At 39.6% G+C, this 19,561-nt stretch overlaps 1 protein-coding gene across 6 annotated transcripts in view; it reads right to left on the bottom strand.

Annotated features, from left to right (window-relative positions):
- Positions 1-19,561, bottom strand: part of LOC137198211 (collagen alpha-1(XIV) chain-like) — a 222,721-nt gene that overhangs the window by 201,207 nt on the left and 1,953 nt on the right. For 5 of the 6 annotated variants that reach the window (XM_067611887.1, XM_067611891.1, XM_067611890.1 and 2 more), the window contains exons 2-3: positions 18,413-18,527; positions 8,891-9,007 (exon numbers count right to left, since the gene is read on the bottom strand). In XM_067611887.1, coding sequence (XP_067467988.1) covers positions 8,891-9,007; positions 18,413-18,494 — 199 coding nt within the window. In that variant the 5' untranslated portion in view covers positions 18,495-18,527. The remainder of the gene's footprint in view (positions 1-8,890; positions 9,008-18,412; positions 18,528-19,561) is intronic. The other variant, XM_067611892.1, reaches the window with a different exon arrangement.

The raw sequence follows: 19,561 nt of genomic DNA, 5'->3' as shown, positions 1-19,561 counted from the left end.
GACTGAACTGTTGGCGGTTGAGCTGCTGCAGGTTTTGACCAAGCCTCCAGGAACATAATGGCCAAACCATGTAATTACAATTTACGGGTCTGTTAAGTGACGCACACTGGCCAATAAACCATCACTGTAAAATGGTGCGAGTTACAAACACTGTAAAACGACTCTTTCTGTTATCAGAATTTGATGCAGTAACATTTGTCCAGAGCCGTATGATTGAATTTATTTCAATCATGTGAGTGTTGAGCCAACAAGAAGTCAGTCAGCTCGGTCAGATGAAGTCTTACAGAAACATTTTCTGGAACATTCAGACACTTTTCTGGCTTCAAGCACCACTGAGCAGCTTTCATGGGAATGAGCGAGGTGCCATCTTTGAACGGAGTATCCAGTTCTGGTTAATACATCCATGGTTTTAACTAGCAAGAAGAATGTGTGAGATACAAAAATGATAATATCTCTGGTTCCAATGATCTTTTAATGGGGGAAAACAAACCCATGACTTTCTCGCTGTTGGTCAGTTCTCAGATGAACTGGTTCAACTTTATGACCAGTACAGTTTGAGCAGCTCATCTGAGAACAACGTGTGCTGTCCACACTGCTAAGTTCCCTACTACAACAAAAATACATTGAATTAATGGACTTAATGGACTTAGTGACATTAGTTTTGAGAGGCTAAAACTGGCGGGTCCTTCACTACCTCTTTGATACTTCAGTTATTTAAAGTGTGTGAGCAAGTTGGGGCTCGATATCTCGCTCAAGGACACTTCGGCTGCTGATGAAGACACTCGCTGTTGAGGAAAATGCCATCGATGACACTTCAGTTATTGAACAGTCTCTCAAACCACCAGACCAGACTGTAGTTTCGAATGACTTCAAACTATTCTCAAATATGTGAAAACGTCTTCAGCTGCATTTAAAAGTGACACGATTGCTCAGAAAGGAACACAGAGAAAGCCCTCTGGCATCAAAAAACAGAGCGGAGGGAAGATTAACTTCATTAAAGCCCGAGGCGAAGACGACTCATCAAAGCAGCAAAGAAGAGACGGGAATCATAAGAACAAACAGTCAGAGGTATCAATCAAGAATAAGAATGTAATAAGGAGAATAAATAAAAATCATATAATTAAATCAAATATAAGATATGAATTCCGCATACTAATCCTGCCAAATAATATGCCTGGCTGTGTTAGAAGCAGACTGAGGATTTGGCAGAAGGCAGCAGTTTACAGATTGACTGAGAAGCGTAGGTTTCTATTTCCTGGCTTCGAGAGAGCGTCTGTCATGTCCGCAGATATTGACTGAGAAGTCCAAGATCATCAGAAGACACGCATGCAAATTAGTTTAGAGATTTGTGATGAAAGAAAAGTGTTTATTCACTGCTTTTCTTTTTTTTATTTTTTGTTAAAGTAAATTTAATTTGTCATTTTTCCATCTGCTAAGTTCCTTTACTTTTGCTGCTGCTGCTAGTATCAATAAATCTCCTTAAAAATTGTCAGTTTTCAAAGCCAAGTTCTTTATGGAAAATGTTTTGCTTCCAAAAAATCTAATCTTCACCATTTGGTCCAACAAAACAAGTGACAGCAAAACAACAACACATGCAAAGATGCTTTACAAACAGGAATGAAAGTTAAGACAAAAATATACAATTAAGATATGTATATTTTTATGAAAATGTTAATGCAATCCCGTTAAATATTTCCCATTGTGATTATTTAACCCTTTCATGCATAGTGGTCACTACAGTGGACAGCTGTTCAAAAGCTGTTTTCTTATATATATGCATGGGTTTTAAACGCACAATATGTAATTTCAGCCTCTAGGGGTCTCAATTAAAACAATAAGAAAAGACGGAGTGTGATGACGGTGTGAAGTAGCATGGGATCATGGGAGTTGTTGTCTTCGTTGTTAAACAACCAGCTTCACCGGGATAGGATTACTCCAGTGTTCATCGTTCAGGATGTTTTTACCGGAAGCCGAATTACCCGCAGAGGTCTCCTCCTCTCCGGAACAAACGGACCCAGAAATTACAGGTAAAAATACTGAATAAAGCAGTTTTACCTAAAAAAAATCAGTGTTTCTCCGACGATGTACGGCGAGCACTGGACTGGGTTTTTTATGAATATTTGTTTCATACAAATAAATTTTTTTTTTTTTTTCAGGAAGAAAAAAAACCCATGTCAAATACCAGCGCGCAGGTCGGTTACATCATTATCTCAGTGTCTCTCCTCTGCTCTGCTGTGACGTCTATCAGCAGGTCTCAACGAGGGGAGTCACATCCACCTGCTACATGACACACATTTCTTTATTTGGACATCACTCCTGGAGTTGGGGGTGTTCCCCAGAGATAAAGCTGAGCTACTGACACATGCAAAGTGCTCCCAATGGACTCTCCATAACCTGTTGTTCCTCTTCTCCTTTCCACAAATTTAGGTTGTAAAAAATAGGCAATAAATGAAAAGTGCAAAGCAAGAATCGCCTTTGACATTCTTCTCTACATGTTACGTGGTGTGCTGTCTCTGTGTTATGGGTGTATAAATAGGTAGAGGTCTGTCTGTTATGAGGCGATGAGTAAAGTTTAGTTCAGTAATCAGTGCAGTCGTCTATGATCTGGGAGACTCCAGTTTGAGACCCAATGCGGGGACTTCCTTCATAAGGTAGTTTATTTATGAACACCTATTGTAACACTTTAATTTTCTAAAATTAAAAGTGTCATAAAAACAAAAACAGGATTTTTTTAAGCCTCTTTCCACTTTTATTCGAATACAAATACAAATAATTTTGCTGCCTCAACAAATACAGATACAAATACAAATACTGGGCTCTCTGCACATCCCTACTGTCCACTAAGTTGGACAAACTCCTTGAAAAATGTGTGTTTAAAAAAAAAAGAGGTTCAAATATTTTTTTCATACCTAAAGAGGAATAAAAACACTGATCCTGACTGAGGTTATCATAATTCACTGCATGTATCTGCTTCAAACTAAGACAAAATTATGAGTCGTGTCTTTACTTCAACCAGGAGAAAATAAAAGCTCAATGAAACCATCCAGCAGAGCTTTACAAAAGTTCCCTGCTGTTCAGGAAAATTAACCACCTCTCGGTCACCGCTTTTTCCATGTTTACCACACTCAAACTGATACCAGCGGTCTACAGCGTCATTCATCTCCCTCACTGGGCCCAGAAGGCACGCAGTCCTCTCTGAAACTTCCAGTTACCTTTTTAAATGAGATTTTTTTCCCCCCTTCTCTCTCTCTCTCTCTGTCTTTTCTTTCAAAACTAAGCACTACCCAAAGGCAACATGTTGCAAAGCGAGCTGTGTGGGCATGTCTCAGAAATGAGGCCATCGTGCTTTGGTTAAAATGTCAAGCGTATTTGAAAATCTCTTAAGATTACACAAAAAAAAAAGGCAGTAAAGCTTTCTAGCACACGTAAGGTTACAGCGCTTGTTACTGTTAAAATGAAAAGCATTTACACTATGTGATAATAGGCTGAATAAAAGAGAGACACATGTTTTTGTTATTTGAAAAAAAAAGGTGCAGATAAAAAGATTTTGTCCAGATCTGTCACCCTCTCCCTCCTTTGTCCTTTATTTATCTATATCCAACATCCCTTCTTTCCATTTACTCTCTCCCTCATCGCTCACCAGCTCCTTCCTTCATCCTGCCCTCCAGTATCTCCCTTCTTTTTATATATTCCTCTGTCGTTCTCTCCATCCATCCATCCAGCTAACTCTCCCTCGCGGTGTCAGGGGACGGCCGGCTCTGTGCTTACTGCATCTTATCTGACATTTTCTCCATTAATGTGATCAAACAGACGGCTGAGCCGCACACTGAAAGCTACGGGTTTACTCCGCCGCCGCTGGCTGACGACTGACTTCACCTTCAAAACCTCAGCCCACGATGGATCTCAGAGTTTCAAGCAGTGTAGCGGTAAATACATTAAATAAAGCGGGTAAAATGTTTAAAGCCTGTATCTATCCTAAAATGTTAAGTCAATGACGACTCAAAAATGAATTGTCTCCATTCTAGACTGAACAAATCACTTGTTATTTCCACAAAAAAGTTCATTTACTTCCATAAAAACCCTTAAAATGACATCTAATCCTTCTTCCCCTCATTGAAAAATACAGAATCTATGAATATGCAAATATTTTTCATTTCAAAAGTTGATCTGTTGGACACATTTTCAGTGAGCACAGAGAAACTTCCCACTTTCTCACAGCAAGTTAATGTGAAAACAGCCTTCAAGTGTCAAACTCTGCACATACAGTGAAGCTCAGATATCCAACTGATGTAACAGGAAGAAAAACACATTTCTGAGTGGAGAGAGAGAATTCAAGCTTTAATACTTTGGTGACTTTTTGAACACTGATGGCGCTGTAGAGCCTGTACAGCATGCATGAAGACACACACATGCACGTGCACAAGGAGGTGTGTGATTTAATATATATATTCTAGTTATTATGCAGAGGGTGTTGATGCAGAGTGACAGATGGTGGCAGTAATGTGCCATATATGAAGCAATACACCGTTAAAAAAGGAGATTAACATAATAAAAAAAGGTTGTGAAATGTTTTTTGAGATAGGAAATTAATTATTTTTATGCCTGCGGATACACTCAATGCATTTTAATCGGGATGGTATGTAACCAAAAACATATTGTTTGCTTACAATAACAACTCAAACAGGACAATGATTCCCCAAATTCACCACTAATACATGAAATAGAAGAAGTGTTAGCTATGAGATCTTCTGGGAAATAAATTAATGACTTTGTATTATATATATTGTTTCTTATGCTGCTTCCTTATTGTTTTGAGTGTCTGGTGAGTGAAAAACTATATATCTCCACAAACCCCCTGAAGGACCCCTGCTGGACCTCACACCTTATATTGGGAAACTTGTTTAACTGTGCTATAACTTAAGGCTTTATGAATTCTTTCCATCATAACAGTAACAGGAGTAGAAGACAGTTTTTTTTTTTTTTTACAGTTTTTACACATGCAGCTGCACTTTTTCCACTGTAATAATGTCCCTCTGCACCCTGATGTCTTCTTTACTGGTAAAACAGAAAATAAAGAGAAAGAAAAGAGAACAACCAGCAGGAAATGAAATGTCCCAATGGTCTGAAAACCTATTTGATTCAAATGTGTTCCTGTAAGGCGAACTGACTGAGTAGGTAGCAGTTCACGCTGATTACAATCTTAATGTTTGAAACATTTCATCACAACAATAAAACAGTGAAGAACAAACTAATGTGTTCCAATTTTCTCTGCACTGCAATAAAAACCTGAACATACAAGTCTAGTCTGCAACAATTTGGTCACCATTTGTCCAACTTACATGCTCAGCGTAACACACACACATAGTCTACATTATTTGTGAGGTATCTCCTTCTGTTTTTAATTTCTATATTCAAATGAGTAACACCTAAATCCAACCTAAATCATTTAGTTGTCAGTGCAGTGGAGTGAAACTGAGCAGAGTGTTAAATTAAGACCGTACAAGCTTTGAAATCCAGTGATTTTCTATAAATAAAAATACAACAAAAAAACATTAGATACAACTATTATTTATGTCACAGCCCACTGATCATGTTTAACAACCTGCACCAACAATAAAAAACCTAAACCTGTTGAGGCCTAAAAACATAGAAACAGTTCTTTACTGAGCAGTTCAATAATATATAGAAAGATTTCTAGTTTCTAGTTTCCATGCTGGAAGAATAAGAACTGAACGTCATCTTCTCTTCCTTAAAACCAACAACAATTTGAAGTGGTGGCCCAAATTACACGGTAACAGGAGTGAGAAGGTCATGTTGACGCCCTGCATGCGTCAGAGTCACAGCTCAGTCATCATTTTATATTGAATGCTGGAACACATCACTGTATTTATACATGTTAGTTGGGTTGACCTAACAGCTATCAGACCAGATCAGACATCTAGATGGATCATCTTCAGTATCCATTTTCATATCATGCACCTTCGGCCGGGAAAAAAATTAAGATAAACTTCATCTGGAAACATTAAAGCATCATGTTTAAAACATTTTTCATGAGGAATTTAACTGTTTTAAATAGACAAGTTTTATCTCGCTCATATTTCTCAGATCCTTTTCTGTTGTATTTTGACCAGGTCTCCTCTCGAGATCATGTATCTCAAGAGAAAACCTTAATTTAAATTTAAAAATGAGGGAAAGTCGTGTTTACTCCCAACATGATGGCCTGCCCCACAGAAAATCCAGCAATACGTGATTTTTTTTTTCCTAGGATGGCGAAGTCATGACTCTGATTGGCTTGTATTCGTTGTCAGAGGAGGACTAGGGCGGGTCATGACTTCGCCATCCTGGGAAAAAAAAAAAAATTGGTGTCACATGTCACCCTGATATCACATGATGCACTTTATAAACTCATCACACTATAATCACAACATTAAACCTTACAGCTTTGCATCACATCCATAAACATTAAAAACATCTGTAGTGCACCTGTTTTCTCTCACTGCAATAAAAAAACTCCATTATGATCATAATCACAGGGCAGCTTAAAAACAGTGCACATATTTACTCAACCTTATAACTATGATTACAGTCAATCTATGATATAGAATTAATGTGAGTATAAGTGCAATAAAACCAACATAATGTCTGTGTTAAAACCAGCATTTATGTACCTGAACCTGAGACTGACAGTGATGGTGGACGCCTGGTGTCAGCTTACACTCAGTTACCAGTTTATTTGGAACACCTGGATAAAACTAACGCAGGGCAACCCTGCAAATAAATCCTCCCTTCGTGAAGGTTATACGATACAATATTTGCTGTTTTAGAGAGAAAATTATGGTCATTTTGGGGTTTTATTGGGTTACACTGTTATATTTAGTCTCTTTCCGCATTTATGTTATGTTGCGCGGGTCACACCTCATCACTGGAATACTCAACATCTCACTTGAAACAACACCTGAACTGGATTCAATCTTTGGTCCGTGCCAATTAACAACACTCCAAACCTCCAGCTGAGCTCCAGAGACACATGCTGAGTCCTGCCAGACCAACAAATCAGCACACTAAATCATTTTCAGGCATTATAGAAAACAAACTTAGATAAATCTCTCCTCAATAAACCCAAAATCGACCACACAGCGGGCACCAGAGCAGCCCCCCGCCCCCGTATCAGTTATATCAGATCCTGTGTGTGTGGTTATGTGTCTCTTTCTCTGCAGTTATGAACCAACATGCAGGTGAAAATTTCTTCTCCCTCGGGGGAAGACGTCCAACTACTGTGCTCCTCGGTGCATAACTAGAATTTTTGTCCCTTCGGCTAAAGAGAAACACCATAAAGTGGTTTTGGACAGTAACTGAATTAACCTGCATTCTACTCAGTCATTTTTACAACAAATCCCATGTTGGTGTCGTCTGGGTACAACATTGGTTTTAACTACAAGCAGCGATGGAGGTTCTTCTTTTTATGACCTCCAAAACATACTGCTGAAGAGCCCTTAAGCAAGGCAATAGTCAACCAATCCATCACAGGGGTTGAACCGCTCAGCTTTTCCAGGTGTGAATGTGGGTAAGTGTGTGAACACCAGGCAGGACTGTACAGGAGGAGGAGGAGTGTGAATTCCTTGTCAGATTTCCCCTGGATGAATCAAGTTCAAACTAGAAGGTTTTTCTGTTGAGAGCAAAGCTCCACAAACACTGAACGATTCTCTGACTGGCGAAGCCGAAGCCTCGAATGAAACAGTTTGTTGTTTCAGGTTCATTTTCTGGTCTTTTAACCTTCTGTAGCCTGTTTGTTATGAATGAATCGTTGGTGAAGACTCTCATGACACAAACACCTACTTTACATTTGAAAACATGTTTGAAGTAGCTCCTGGTAAAGGTGTGTGTGTGTGTGTGTGTTAGGGATGCGCAGAGATCCCAGTATTTGTATTTGTATCTGTATTTGTATTCGAATAAAAGTGGAAAGAGGCTTAAAAATTCAGTTTTTGTTTTTATGACACTTTTAATTTTAGAAAATTTTATACACCCATAACACAGAGACAGCACACCATGTAACGTGTAGGGAGGAACTTCAAAGGCAATTATTGCTTTGCACTTTTCATTTATTGCCTATTTTTTACAACCTGACTTTGTGGAAAGGAGAAGGGGAACAACAGGTCATGGAGAGTCCATTGGGAGCACTTTACTTGTGTCAGCAGCTCAGCTTTATCTCTGGGGAACACCCCCAACAAATATTCTTTTTAATATTAGTATGAAACAAATATTCGTATAAAACCCACTATTTGTGCTTTGCCGAATAATGTATTTGTATTCGGGCACACCCCTAGTGTGTATGTAACAGCACATCTGGGGCTGCGACTAAAGATTATTTTCATTATCGATTAATCTGCTGATTGTTTTCGACGTTGATATTTTAGTGAAAATAGTGAAAAATGCCTATTATACTTTCTTAAAGCCCAAGTTGACGCCTTCAAATGTCTTGTTTTGTTTTCTATGTATGACAAACTCAAATCCTCACATTTGAGAAGCTGCGACCAGCAAATATTTGCCATTTTTCCTTAAAAATGACTAAAACTACATTATTCAACAATCAAAAATAGTTGCAGATTAATTTTCTGTCGATCAACTAACTGAATAATCAACTAATAGTTACAGCACTAGTCACATCAATGTCTTTTTCTTGTCGCTTGCTCTTCTATCTGTCCACCAGGATACAACAAAATTTGGTCATTTTTTAAGAACTCTATCTAAAAACAAACATAACATCCGTCCGTCTTCAAGATAAAAGTATCAATAACAAACAGACTGGGGTTCAAATCCAGTAAAGCAACAAAATATGATCATTTTCTTTATGAAATACAGTCTTTTGGCCGTTTTTATGACTGGATCTTACCTGGTTGTGTGGTGTAAATCACTTTGTAGCTTTCAAACTCTCCTTTTGGTTCTTTCCATGAGATGTGCAGCTTGCTGGGACTCAGGACTTTGGCACGAAACCTCCGTGGCGATGAAACTGGACAGAAACACAAGAAAATAAAACAGCTTCACACAATAATTGTCGGTTTGAAATATACTGTAAATATATGAATGATGAATGAAAATTCCCTGTCATGCAAAGTCCAAACCTCAAATATTCTGTCTTCATATCAGAAACCCAGACTGTCATAACTGATGCGTATTAGTGGATAACGTCCATAACAACAGATGGAGTTCAACTTCATTCAGTCAGTGGTTGAAAATAAAAAGATGAGCTTTCATTCAACAGTTTATAATTTTGATTAAAAGATTTATATTTTTTCAAGTCAACAGTCAGGAGCCCAAATAAACAGTGAAACATGTTGTTCTTGCTGTAATCATTCCTCCTGTTCATACTGACCATTAGAAGATCCCTTCATAATAACCTTACAATGGAAGTGATGGAGGACAAAATCCACAGTCCTCCTTCTGTGTAAAAATGTATTTAAAAGCTTATTTGAAGCGAATATGAAGCTTCAGCGTCCAAATGAGTTAAGTAAGGAAGATATCTTTCAAAGTTACAGTCTTTTTAGTGCCTCTTTTTGTTACTATACTTCCACTGCAGTCGAGCAGGAAAACGCTACCTATCGCGACACAAAGAGGGACGTTTTTACTTAAAGGACTGTAATTGTGGAAGATTTCCACTTTATATGACAAACTCAGACAGTTAAAGCCTCATATTATCTTCAGATAAACTTTTAACCCCTTAACATCCACCCTTTTTATAGAATATTTGCCTCTTTGGCACCCAAATGGAAGAACTGTAAGGCCATGATGCATGTATTAGGCTTCATTTGACAAGTGACATCTTCTAGTTTCTGGAAATGTGTTTGTTTAGCATGAGGCTAAAACACAAACAAAACTACATCAGTTTTTGGTCCTCGTCTATCATGAGTCATATTTGAATAACAATAATTAGGACATGCTTTATGCCAGAACTATGCAGAACACCATAAACCTTCTACATCTTGTCAACCTGTATAAAACACCAGACCTCTAGGTCTAACCTTATGGGAGCTCGGGAGTTTTTAGTTTGTGGTGTCACTGGTGTCCCTGAACCTCTCCAATCATCTCCAATTGGCCAAATTGTGCCGATTGCTTTTACTCATTACTGTGTGATGCTACTGCTTAAATACACCTCTTCTCAAAACGAGGACTGTGGATTTTGTCCCCCACTTACATGATCGTATTTGGAGGAGATAATCTAATAGTCAGTATAACCAGGAGGGGTTATTATAGCAAGAAAAACAAGGTTTAATGTTCATATGAACACCTGACTACTGTTTTAAGGACTCACTTTAAAGATATATCATTTCCAGCAGATATGAGTCAACTGTTCAGCTCCGCATGTATCAATAATAGCTCTGCTGTGTCAAAACGGTGTTGCTATGAACAGATGATGTGCTGACAAAAAATGTCACTTGTTTATCCTTAACTAGTCACACACAGCATCATCGTTCAGGTTTCACAGATCCTGCTTTCTCCTTCTGTTTCACTTATGTGCAGCTGTTCACTGTGACTGAGTTAAGTTAGACTGAACTCCCTCCAGAGTTACGGCGGCAGTCGCTCCATCTGTGTTGTTAACAATTAAGAAAGGGAAATAATAAACAAAAAAAAAACACTGTATCTCATCCAAGTGGGAGGATACACATCAGAGAGATTAGCTTGCACAGATGTCACATTAAAAAGCAAAAAAAGTCCCATTGTCCTCCTCTTCCTCGTCTTTTCCCCGCGTACTGACGAGAGGCCTCATTGTGCTTGTCGCTGTGGGTATAAGACAGGTCTTCTTCTCTGTTCCACTTACCGTCTTGCATCAAAGCGACGCCCCTGCCTCTCATCCTGATTAGTTGTTGGCCCTGACAGCCGCCTGCAGGCCTACCCCCCCCCCCCTTTTACTTTTCTCTCTCTCTAACCTTCCCTTGTAATCATTTTCACAAGCTCACACTCTCTCTATGTCTCCGTCTCCTCTGTCTTTCCTTTCCTATCTTATCCCTCCCCTTGTCCTAATCTCATTTTCATTCCATTCTTTTTCTTTCTGCGCTTTTGAAATTGTCGTCAGAGGGGGGGCGAGAGGACGACGAGAAAAAGGAGTGAATGTGACTTTTTTCTTTTTAACCGCAAAGGAGAGAAAGAGACAGAAGGGGCACCAAAGGGAAAAGCACTGGAATAGCATCTGTGTACTATTCCTCTCCTGTCCTCAGCAGGAGTGTCTAGATGTACTACACAACACAGGCTAAATCCAAACTCATCTACAAAATATCCAATTTACAATGGCCTTGACCCTGTGTATGAATGCTCAATAATACTGTTATTCTGCACGAGAAGTGTGATCACATTTCACTGAGCTCCTAAACGGTGTTGTTGTGTTTTCAACATTAAGACGCCGCTGCTTAAAACACTGGAATAAGGCCATTGTAAAGCACTGTGATGCCAAAAAACACATTTCCAGGGTCAACAGCCACATACCCCCCCCCCTCCATCGTTTTCACACCGTCAGAGCCAAATCCCAAATAATAAATATGTATATCTATTCACAACACATTCCCCGATCTGATTTGGTTAACTATGAAATAAAAAAAGTGAAGAAAAAGCCAGCGGGTGGAAAATATAATATAAAAACCCACAAACTCTTTCCTGTGTTTGTGTCCTCATTATGAGGTAAGCCATCTGCTGCCGCCGACTTCTTTAAATACCTACACTGTGATTGACGCCTTTTAGAGAGCTCTGACGCTCTGGAGGCTTAAAGGGATGGTTCACCCAAAACAAAACAACAAGAAAAAACATATTGATTATTTAGAAAATGCACCTTTTAGAAGGAATTTTTAAAAATTTTTGTGTGTCTGTTTGAGACAAAAATGCACACGTGTTGTCTCTCTATATGACACGTGGTGATAACATTTAATGTGGAAGAGCTGTCTGCATCTTTTCCCCACAATACAAGATTTAGTCAATCCGATAAGACCTATTGCCAAACACTTCTGCAGCAATTTCGGGTGAACCGCCTCTTTGTGCGTGTCAGAAAACTACTATGTAGGTATGCAAAGAAACTTCAGTTCAGCACAGGAAGGATAATCCTGATTTTCAACGGAGAGAGAGAGAATGTGAAGCCGGCCGCATTCAACAACAGGCAAATATATTTATATACAAACACACATAAGGAATACTGTAGCAATTATCTCACCAACCTGGGGGATGAGAGTGAGGGTTGCATGGGATTTCGGCTCAGGGTTTAGCTCTGTGTCTCGGGAAACAAAGGACATTCTCTCGTCTGGAGAGCGCCGCTCAAATCCCACATGATTTGAGAAGCAGATTTCGCACCTTTTCTGTTTGTAGTGTAGTCGAAATGTTTTTGAGTCTTGGTGTGTGTACCAGTGTGAGTTCCACCTGCGTGTTCATGTGTTTGCATGAAATATGTATATTTGCCCGCCACTGGAAGCAAGTGTATTCTGTATGCACATAAAAATATCTATGCGCTTTATTCCATGTAGCTTTGCTGGTTGTTTTTTTTTCTCTCTCACGCCTCTAAAGAAAAACCTGCCGGTTCCTTTGCAGCAGCTCCACACACACACAAACACACACAGATATATAAACACACACACGCCATGCATCTTCTCCGTGAGATTGTATTCTCACGCAGAGACAAGTATTGGATGCCGAGCAAACAGCCTGGCAAAGACAAAAAGGCCTCGCCTGTAGAGATGGGAACTTAATTCTCATCTATTTTTCATGGAGAATCTTGTGCAAACAGCCCCGGCCGACTGCCGCCGAGGGTTGGGAGGTGTCCGTCACACCCACGGGGGAGTCGTGCAGAAAGTCAGAAATGCAAGTGCGTTTTAAATTCTCAACGAGAGCAAGCGAATTGGGGAGCGGGGGAGGGAGGGGGGAGCGTTATTAGGTGAAGGGATGCTGCTGAGCTGAGCAGAGAAAACTTTTGTCTGTGAGCAGGAAGCTTTGAAAGGAGCTATAAAAGGAAGATAATTTTCAGTTTGCAAACTGGTCTTTTACAAAAGAACTTAAGACCCATGTTGACATTGCCGAGAGCAGGCTATCTTAAAGACAGACAGAGCATTCAACACCAATAAGTCATTATCGCATTAAAATTTCACAAATCATTGTAATAACTACATTGTACTGCACACACTGTATATTTTATTGGGAGCCATTGGGGTCAGGTTTGTGCTGTTCTTCCACAAAAAACTCGAGCTAAAGCTTTAAGAGTGTGGAGATGCATTTATGTTTATTAAATCTCCTCCTTTGCCTCTTATTCAGTTGGAATCTCTGCACAAAAAAGATGTGACCCAGAAAAAGGTACCACTGAACATCAACGCTGACATCTGACCACATTCCCCTCTTCTGTTTCCCCCTCCGAGGCACAAAAACCTGCAGACACTTCTTCCATTATCTCTGCAGGCAAGGAAAACATGAGCAGCCTTCACAAAAGGTTGAGCTTAGCCTGGAAGTCATTCTTTGACCTTTCACCTTTTAAATAGGGGGATTTTGTGACAGGTGTTGGTTTGAGGGTTATTTAGAAACTTGACTAAGTAATTACTAAATACCAGCCCTCACTCACTTTTCTCTTTGGCACAAGGAAACGTAGCAAACAGAAACCCAAAAATGGAAAAAGAAAGTTTAGCTATTATTTTATGTCCCTGTCTTTATCTGACTCCTCTGTAACTAACAACACGCCGCGGTGCTGAAGCCCGATGGAAGCTCTCCAAGCTGTCCATAACTCCCTCAGTTCTTCCTGGGTCACTGCTGTAGTCAAGGCTAGTTCACTATGTCCTCTTCGCTGAGGAATGCTGTGGTTGCTTTCCTCCTTACACACAGTCTGGTCAAGCAAGTGCTCTTATTGTGACAGAGCCATTCTCTTGGTTAGCCAAACTGTTTTTTCCAAGTTCAGACAAGCCTCATTAAAGCTGCTTTCAGACACCTAGTGGAAACATCGATAGGTGGCGACCGCAACATTTGTCTACTCGAACCGCTATTTGGACTTTTGCCTGAGGAAAACAGTACATGACCTGATTTTAATGATTAGTACTCTGACTCAGCTATATCACACCAGTGTAGAAAAGATGTTGATTTTAAAAAATAGGGCTTGGTACAACATCTGCTTTGAATTTGAATTATCTAGTATGGGCCAGAGAACACTGAAATAATAACATTTGATAGATTAATTATGTTATTTTGACAGTCTGCTCAACCGTGGCATAAACAGCAAATATGTTTTGCTAGAATCGTAATGCTGGCGAAATTACATTTTCTCATTCATGTTGGGAAAAAAATACGAGAAATTGTTAAGCTAAGTGAAATGTCAAGTAACAATTTCTTTTTTTTTTTTCCTGCCACAATATCTCATCTTGCAGCATAATATCCGCCAGTAGAAAGTACAGCAATATTAATCTTTTTATGGTTATGTCTAGACTCTGGCAGCACTTGGTTAAGGTTAGAGAAAGATCTTGGTCTTGGTTTAATGCAGAAAACAAATCTGCAATGACTTGAATCTTTCACCAACTGATCTGTCACCAACCTTAACCAAAGAGTCCTGCATCTTGTGCGCCCGCCATCCATCCCGACCTCCAACCTCAGCATTCATGCGATCTGTAAATGTAACGCTTAATTCGATAGAAAAAATGTAGTCTATGGACATCTTGGCAGCAATTGCGTTTGCCAACACAATATAATTGGGAAAACAATTTCGTTTTTTTAACAGATTGCTCTGTTAAAGGCACCCTGCGGAGTTTCTGACTTCCAGTGGTGCTATGAAGCAGTTTTTTATGAGTGGGTCCCCATTTTGTGTGTCTCATGGATGTGCACGAGGAGGAACGTGCCTCCTGTGCAGAAACATAATGATTTATTTATGGATTACAGACACAAAAACAGAATCTAAGGGATAAAATGTTTAGTGAAAACACTTTCCAACATGGTCCCAACATGTTAAAAGACAAATTAACATAAAGAAGCATAAGACATTTAGCATAAAGCTAACAATAAACGCCTGAAATTCAAAACTATATCACTATAATTTAAATAAAAAGTAATAACTCCCATATCAGGGACAACAAGGACAATTTGATGGCTAAAGTATTTGTTGAAGGGCAAGATACTGAACCCTAAACTGATCCTGATGTGTGTTGGGTGTCCTTAACAAATAGCATTCTGCAAGACATATAACACTTAATTCGATAGACAAAATGTAGCCTATGAACATCTTGGCAGCAATTGCGTTTGCCAACACAATGTAATTTTTGTAACAGATTGCTCTGTTAATGGCACCCTGTGGAGTTTCTGACTCCCAGCAGTGCTATAAAGCAGTTTTTCATGAGTGGCTCCTGTGCAGAAACACAGCGTTCATGGTAAAGGTTGGATCTGCACAGGTAACAGCAGCAGCAGAGTTGTGATCTGCTGCCAACCAATCAACACTGGGCAGCAGACACAGGGGTAATCGCTCACTGACAAGCACCTTAGGTAGAGTTATCCAGATTATAAACAGACTTTGTGGTTACAGCACCATGTCAACTGGCTTTAGTTTTACCCCACAGTGCTGAGCAGGTTTCGTCCTGTTTTAGGTTCAACACTGCCAACAAACTCTGAAAGTTGGCGGATGCTAAATCTGTTCGGGTGCAGCATTAAGTACTTAAATGTGCTCAAAACAAAACATTGATCTTTTAGTGTGGTCCTTATTTTAGACATTCACATACCGGATGAGACACCCAACCTGCGAGATTAAAAACAGATACAAACACGTAGCCTAAACTTAAATCCATGGTCAGGTCTTCTGTATAATAAGACGGTTAATTGGAGACACTCCATGAATATCAATCCATCATTTGCATTCATGGTCAGATGCTCCTTTAAGGAAGTGAAAGGTCTCCTCGGTAAAAGGGAGTGCATAAGATTGTTAATGGATGATAATGGTGTTGAGGAGACTCATCTGTCTGTTAATGAAGTAATAAATGAAGTTATATGTTAATTGCAGAGTAAGTTAATGGGGTAAGAGATGATGTCAGCACATCGGAAAAAATGAGAAAACACAATTATATGAAGAGCTCTTGTTTTACAGACAGTGAGGCGCTGTAGTAAAACAGAACAATGCTGTTAAATAAACATACTGTATGTGTTGAATGTAACTGCTTCACGCAAAGTTAGTACACAAGATTAGCCCCAATGTTTATCAGTATCAAAAGATTGGGGGCTTGTAGAGGATCTCACATCTTCAACCTGGGTTACAACAAAATCTGTCAGTAGAAAGCTCTTCACACAGTCCCCCAAATAAATAAACACATTAGACACGTGTGGATTAATTACAGAGGTGACAGAACGTGCCACAGTAGGGCCGTGTGATACAACCGAAATCTCATATCCCGATATAGGTCATTTTATATCCCAATAACGATATATCTCATGATATAGCACATTTTCTGTAAATTCTATTGCGTGCATTAAATTACTCTTCTTGGCTTTTTACTCACAAAGCTTTTATTGCACAAGTAATGTAACGAGTGTAGTTGTCGTAAACTCGAGTACTTGACCTGGTTCGCTGCCTCTCCTCTGCTGCGCTGTGTGCAGCCCCACCCGCGGTGAAACACAGAGAGCAGAGGAGAGTAGCGCGACCATAAATGAAAGAAGAATGCAGTAGAGACTCTCACACTGAGATGAAATGAAACGAGTGCACATAAATTAGGTAAACGACATAAATAAACTTAGTCTCTGCTGTCATTTATGGCCGCCCTACTCTCCTCTGTGTGTGTGCTGCACACACAGCGGAGCAGAGGAGAAACAGTGAACCAGGCGAAGTACTCAAGAAGAGTAATTTATTCATGTAATCAGCATAAAAGATGGACAGCCTCCAAATGACAAAAAATATTGCTGTAAAGAGTGTGATTTGCGACACAACGCAAATATATCGTCATATCACACAGCCCTAAGTCACAGTACATGTTTGTCTAGCTGACAGTAAAACACGATTCCTTGTTATGAATTCAGTATCAAGACTTTTCCCTTTGAGACACATGTGGGTGATTGCACATTAAAAGAACCAGTCAAAACAAAAGAAACACATCAAAACTGATACACACAATGAAAGTCATAATTCAACCTGATGAATAACATAGCGGGTGCAAATGATGATAACTGCATTTCCACTGAAGGGCCACACTTAGCCAGAAATCTGTTTATTTATTTATTATTATGGAAAAAGATTATGGAAACAACCAGTTAATTTTTCAAATGAGGGAACGACTGTGGCACTTGTTCGGTTCTGGCAGTGCTGGAAGAAGCTCTCAGTTCCAATAAAACAATTTAAAAATAATCCATCATGAGTCTTGCTTTCAAAATCCTACTTAAATTAAAGTAAAGAAGTATTATCAGTAAAATATACTTAAAGTATCAAAAGTAAAAATACTTATAACTGACATATTATTTTTATATGACATTACTGGACTGTTTATACTGATGCATCAAGCATCAAACTCCTGTGCAAGCAGCGTTTTACAGTTGTAGCTGCTTAAGGTGAAGCTAGTTTTAACTTCTTATATACAGTTAGATAGTCTAGTCCAGTGGTGCCCAAACCTCTGGATTGGGCCCCCAGCAGAGGATGAAAAGATAAATCTAAGAGGAGATAATTAATAGGATGGGAAAGAGGTGAAAACATAGTTATACTTATATTTGACTTTTCTCTCTTTTTTTGTGAAGCCTTTTTGTGAAACATAATTTAAATGAAACCATCCGATTAAAACATGCTTATGTTGTTTTATGCAAAATCTTAGTCTGTAAAGAAACAAGGAACAAAAGATGTCAAATAAATGTAGTAAAAAGAGTAAACAGTATGATATTTTCCTCTGAATTGTAGTGGAGCAGAAGTATAAAGCAGCAGAAAAAGTTTATACTCAAGTAAAGTAGAAGGAACTCAAATTTGTACTTAAGTACAGTATTTGAGTAAATGTACTTACTTTCCTTCACTGGATCCTGGAAAGCTCTGAGAAGCCCTGTTGGCTCTGTTCTGTAGAAAGCCTTGTTTGGCTCCAGTTTGTTTTTTTTTTTTTTTAAAGCAAACTGTGCTGAAGAAAACGTTCATCATCATCAAATGATCACTTAATCTTCAATGAGGAAGCTGTTGGCAATGTGGGAAGTCCTAGTATTCCCACATGGCACTTGGCAGCACTCATATCTCTCATTTAAGGGCAGCATTAGCTAGTCCAGTTTCTACCTACTATATATGGTGCCATAGTGGGAAGTCCTAACAATTTCGCATTGGGGTTGAAAGTTCTGGTTTGTCCATTGTGGAACACCAGGGTTAGCACTACTGGTCGTATTTGGGCCCCGTGTGGCTGTGTGCTGAGCCTCCTGTCGGCCATGTTGACCCTGTTGGCCCTTGAGTGGAAAGCACGATGTAGGAGGTACTTACCTTGGCCCTGCGCTGGCTGAGGGAACAGAGAAACGAGAACAAAGCCGAGCAGGCAGAGGCTCAGTCTGACTGAGAACTGCATCCTGATACCGGCGGACAGGAGGACACGACACACCTGAGAGGGAGAGAGGAGTGAGGAATGATAAGAGGGAGAGGGAGGACAGGAGGTGTGAAGAAAGGTAGAAAAGACAAGAGGAAAAGAGGGAGTGAGGAAAAAAAAACAGGAGGAGGAAGAGGAGATGAGACAAGGAAAGTCAGAGAAGTCAAAGGGGGGAGGTGAGGAGGGAGGTGAAGGGAGGAGCGGGTGAAGAAAAGGGAGGATGTAGGAGAAAGGGAGAAAGGACAAGGGATTTAAACTGTGCTGTTTTAACAATCATGTTATCCTTCATTGTTGTGCAACCACAAACAAGACTACCTGTCACAATAATGCCAGTTAGATTTGAATCTCTACAGTATAGAGGTGTGACGATATGACGATATTAGATGGTGAACGATTCAAATGTCTCAACGATCTGCCTTTATAGAGAGATCGTCAGTATTGTGCTACAGTGCACATGGTATCCAGTTTGGTTTTTTGTTGTTTGTTTTTTAATGTAACCCATTAATAAAATCCTGCAGTCTGCTAGCAGGAGGCTAACGGGTAACAGCACCAATGTGGTGATCGCCTTGTACCACATTTTACAATCTACAATCTACAAAATGACCTCCAGCAACAAGGATTTGGGGTAAAAACAAGCTCACAGCAGAGCAAATTATCTGCAGGGTTCACATCAGGAGCTCAAACTGTTTGCTTTTAACAGTATCATCACCAGCTCACCAGTCAGCTCACAGATTTGATGCTTGGTAGTTTGTGAAATCTGCAGCAGTTTTAATGTCCTGCTAGGAAGCTCAGCTGCTGCACATCACGTTAAACTGACAGCTGGGCTGCAGGTAAACACCACCGTTTAGCGGTTAGCTCGCCTGCTAACTGGTAGCACTAACTTCTGTCATGCTGCAAGCTAGCATGATAGCGTCAGCTCAGGTGTACTCAGGTGTTGGTGCCTTTTTTTTAACAGTGCACATCCTGGTAGTTCTCCAAAACGACACACCAATGTTAAAGTTTTTAGCTGTGAAATTAGTTTGGTTTCCTCCTGTAATATCCATTTTAAC

Source organism: Thunnus thynnus, chromosome 15 (assembly GCF_963924715.1).
Source record: "Thunnus thynnus chromosome 15, fThuThy2.1, whole genome shotgun sequence".
NCBI lineage: Eukaryota > Metazoa > Chordata > Actinopteri > Scombriformes > Scombridae > Thunnus > Thunnus thynnus.
Note: the sequence above shows the minus strand (reverse complement) of the source record. Positions and strands in the feature narration are given on the sequence as shown.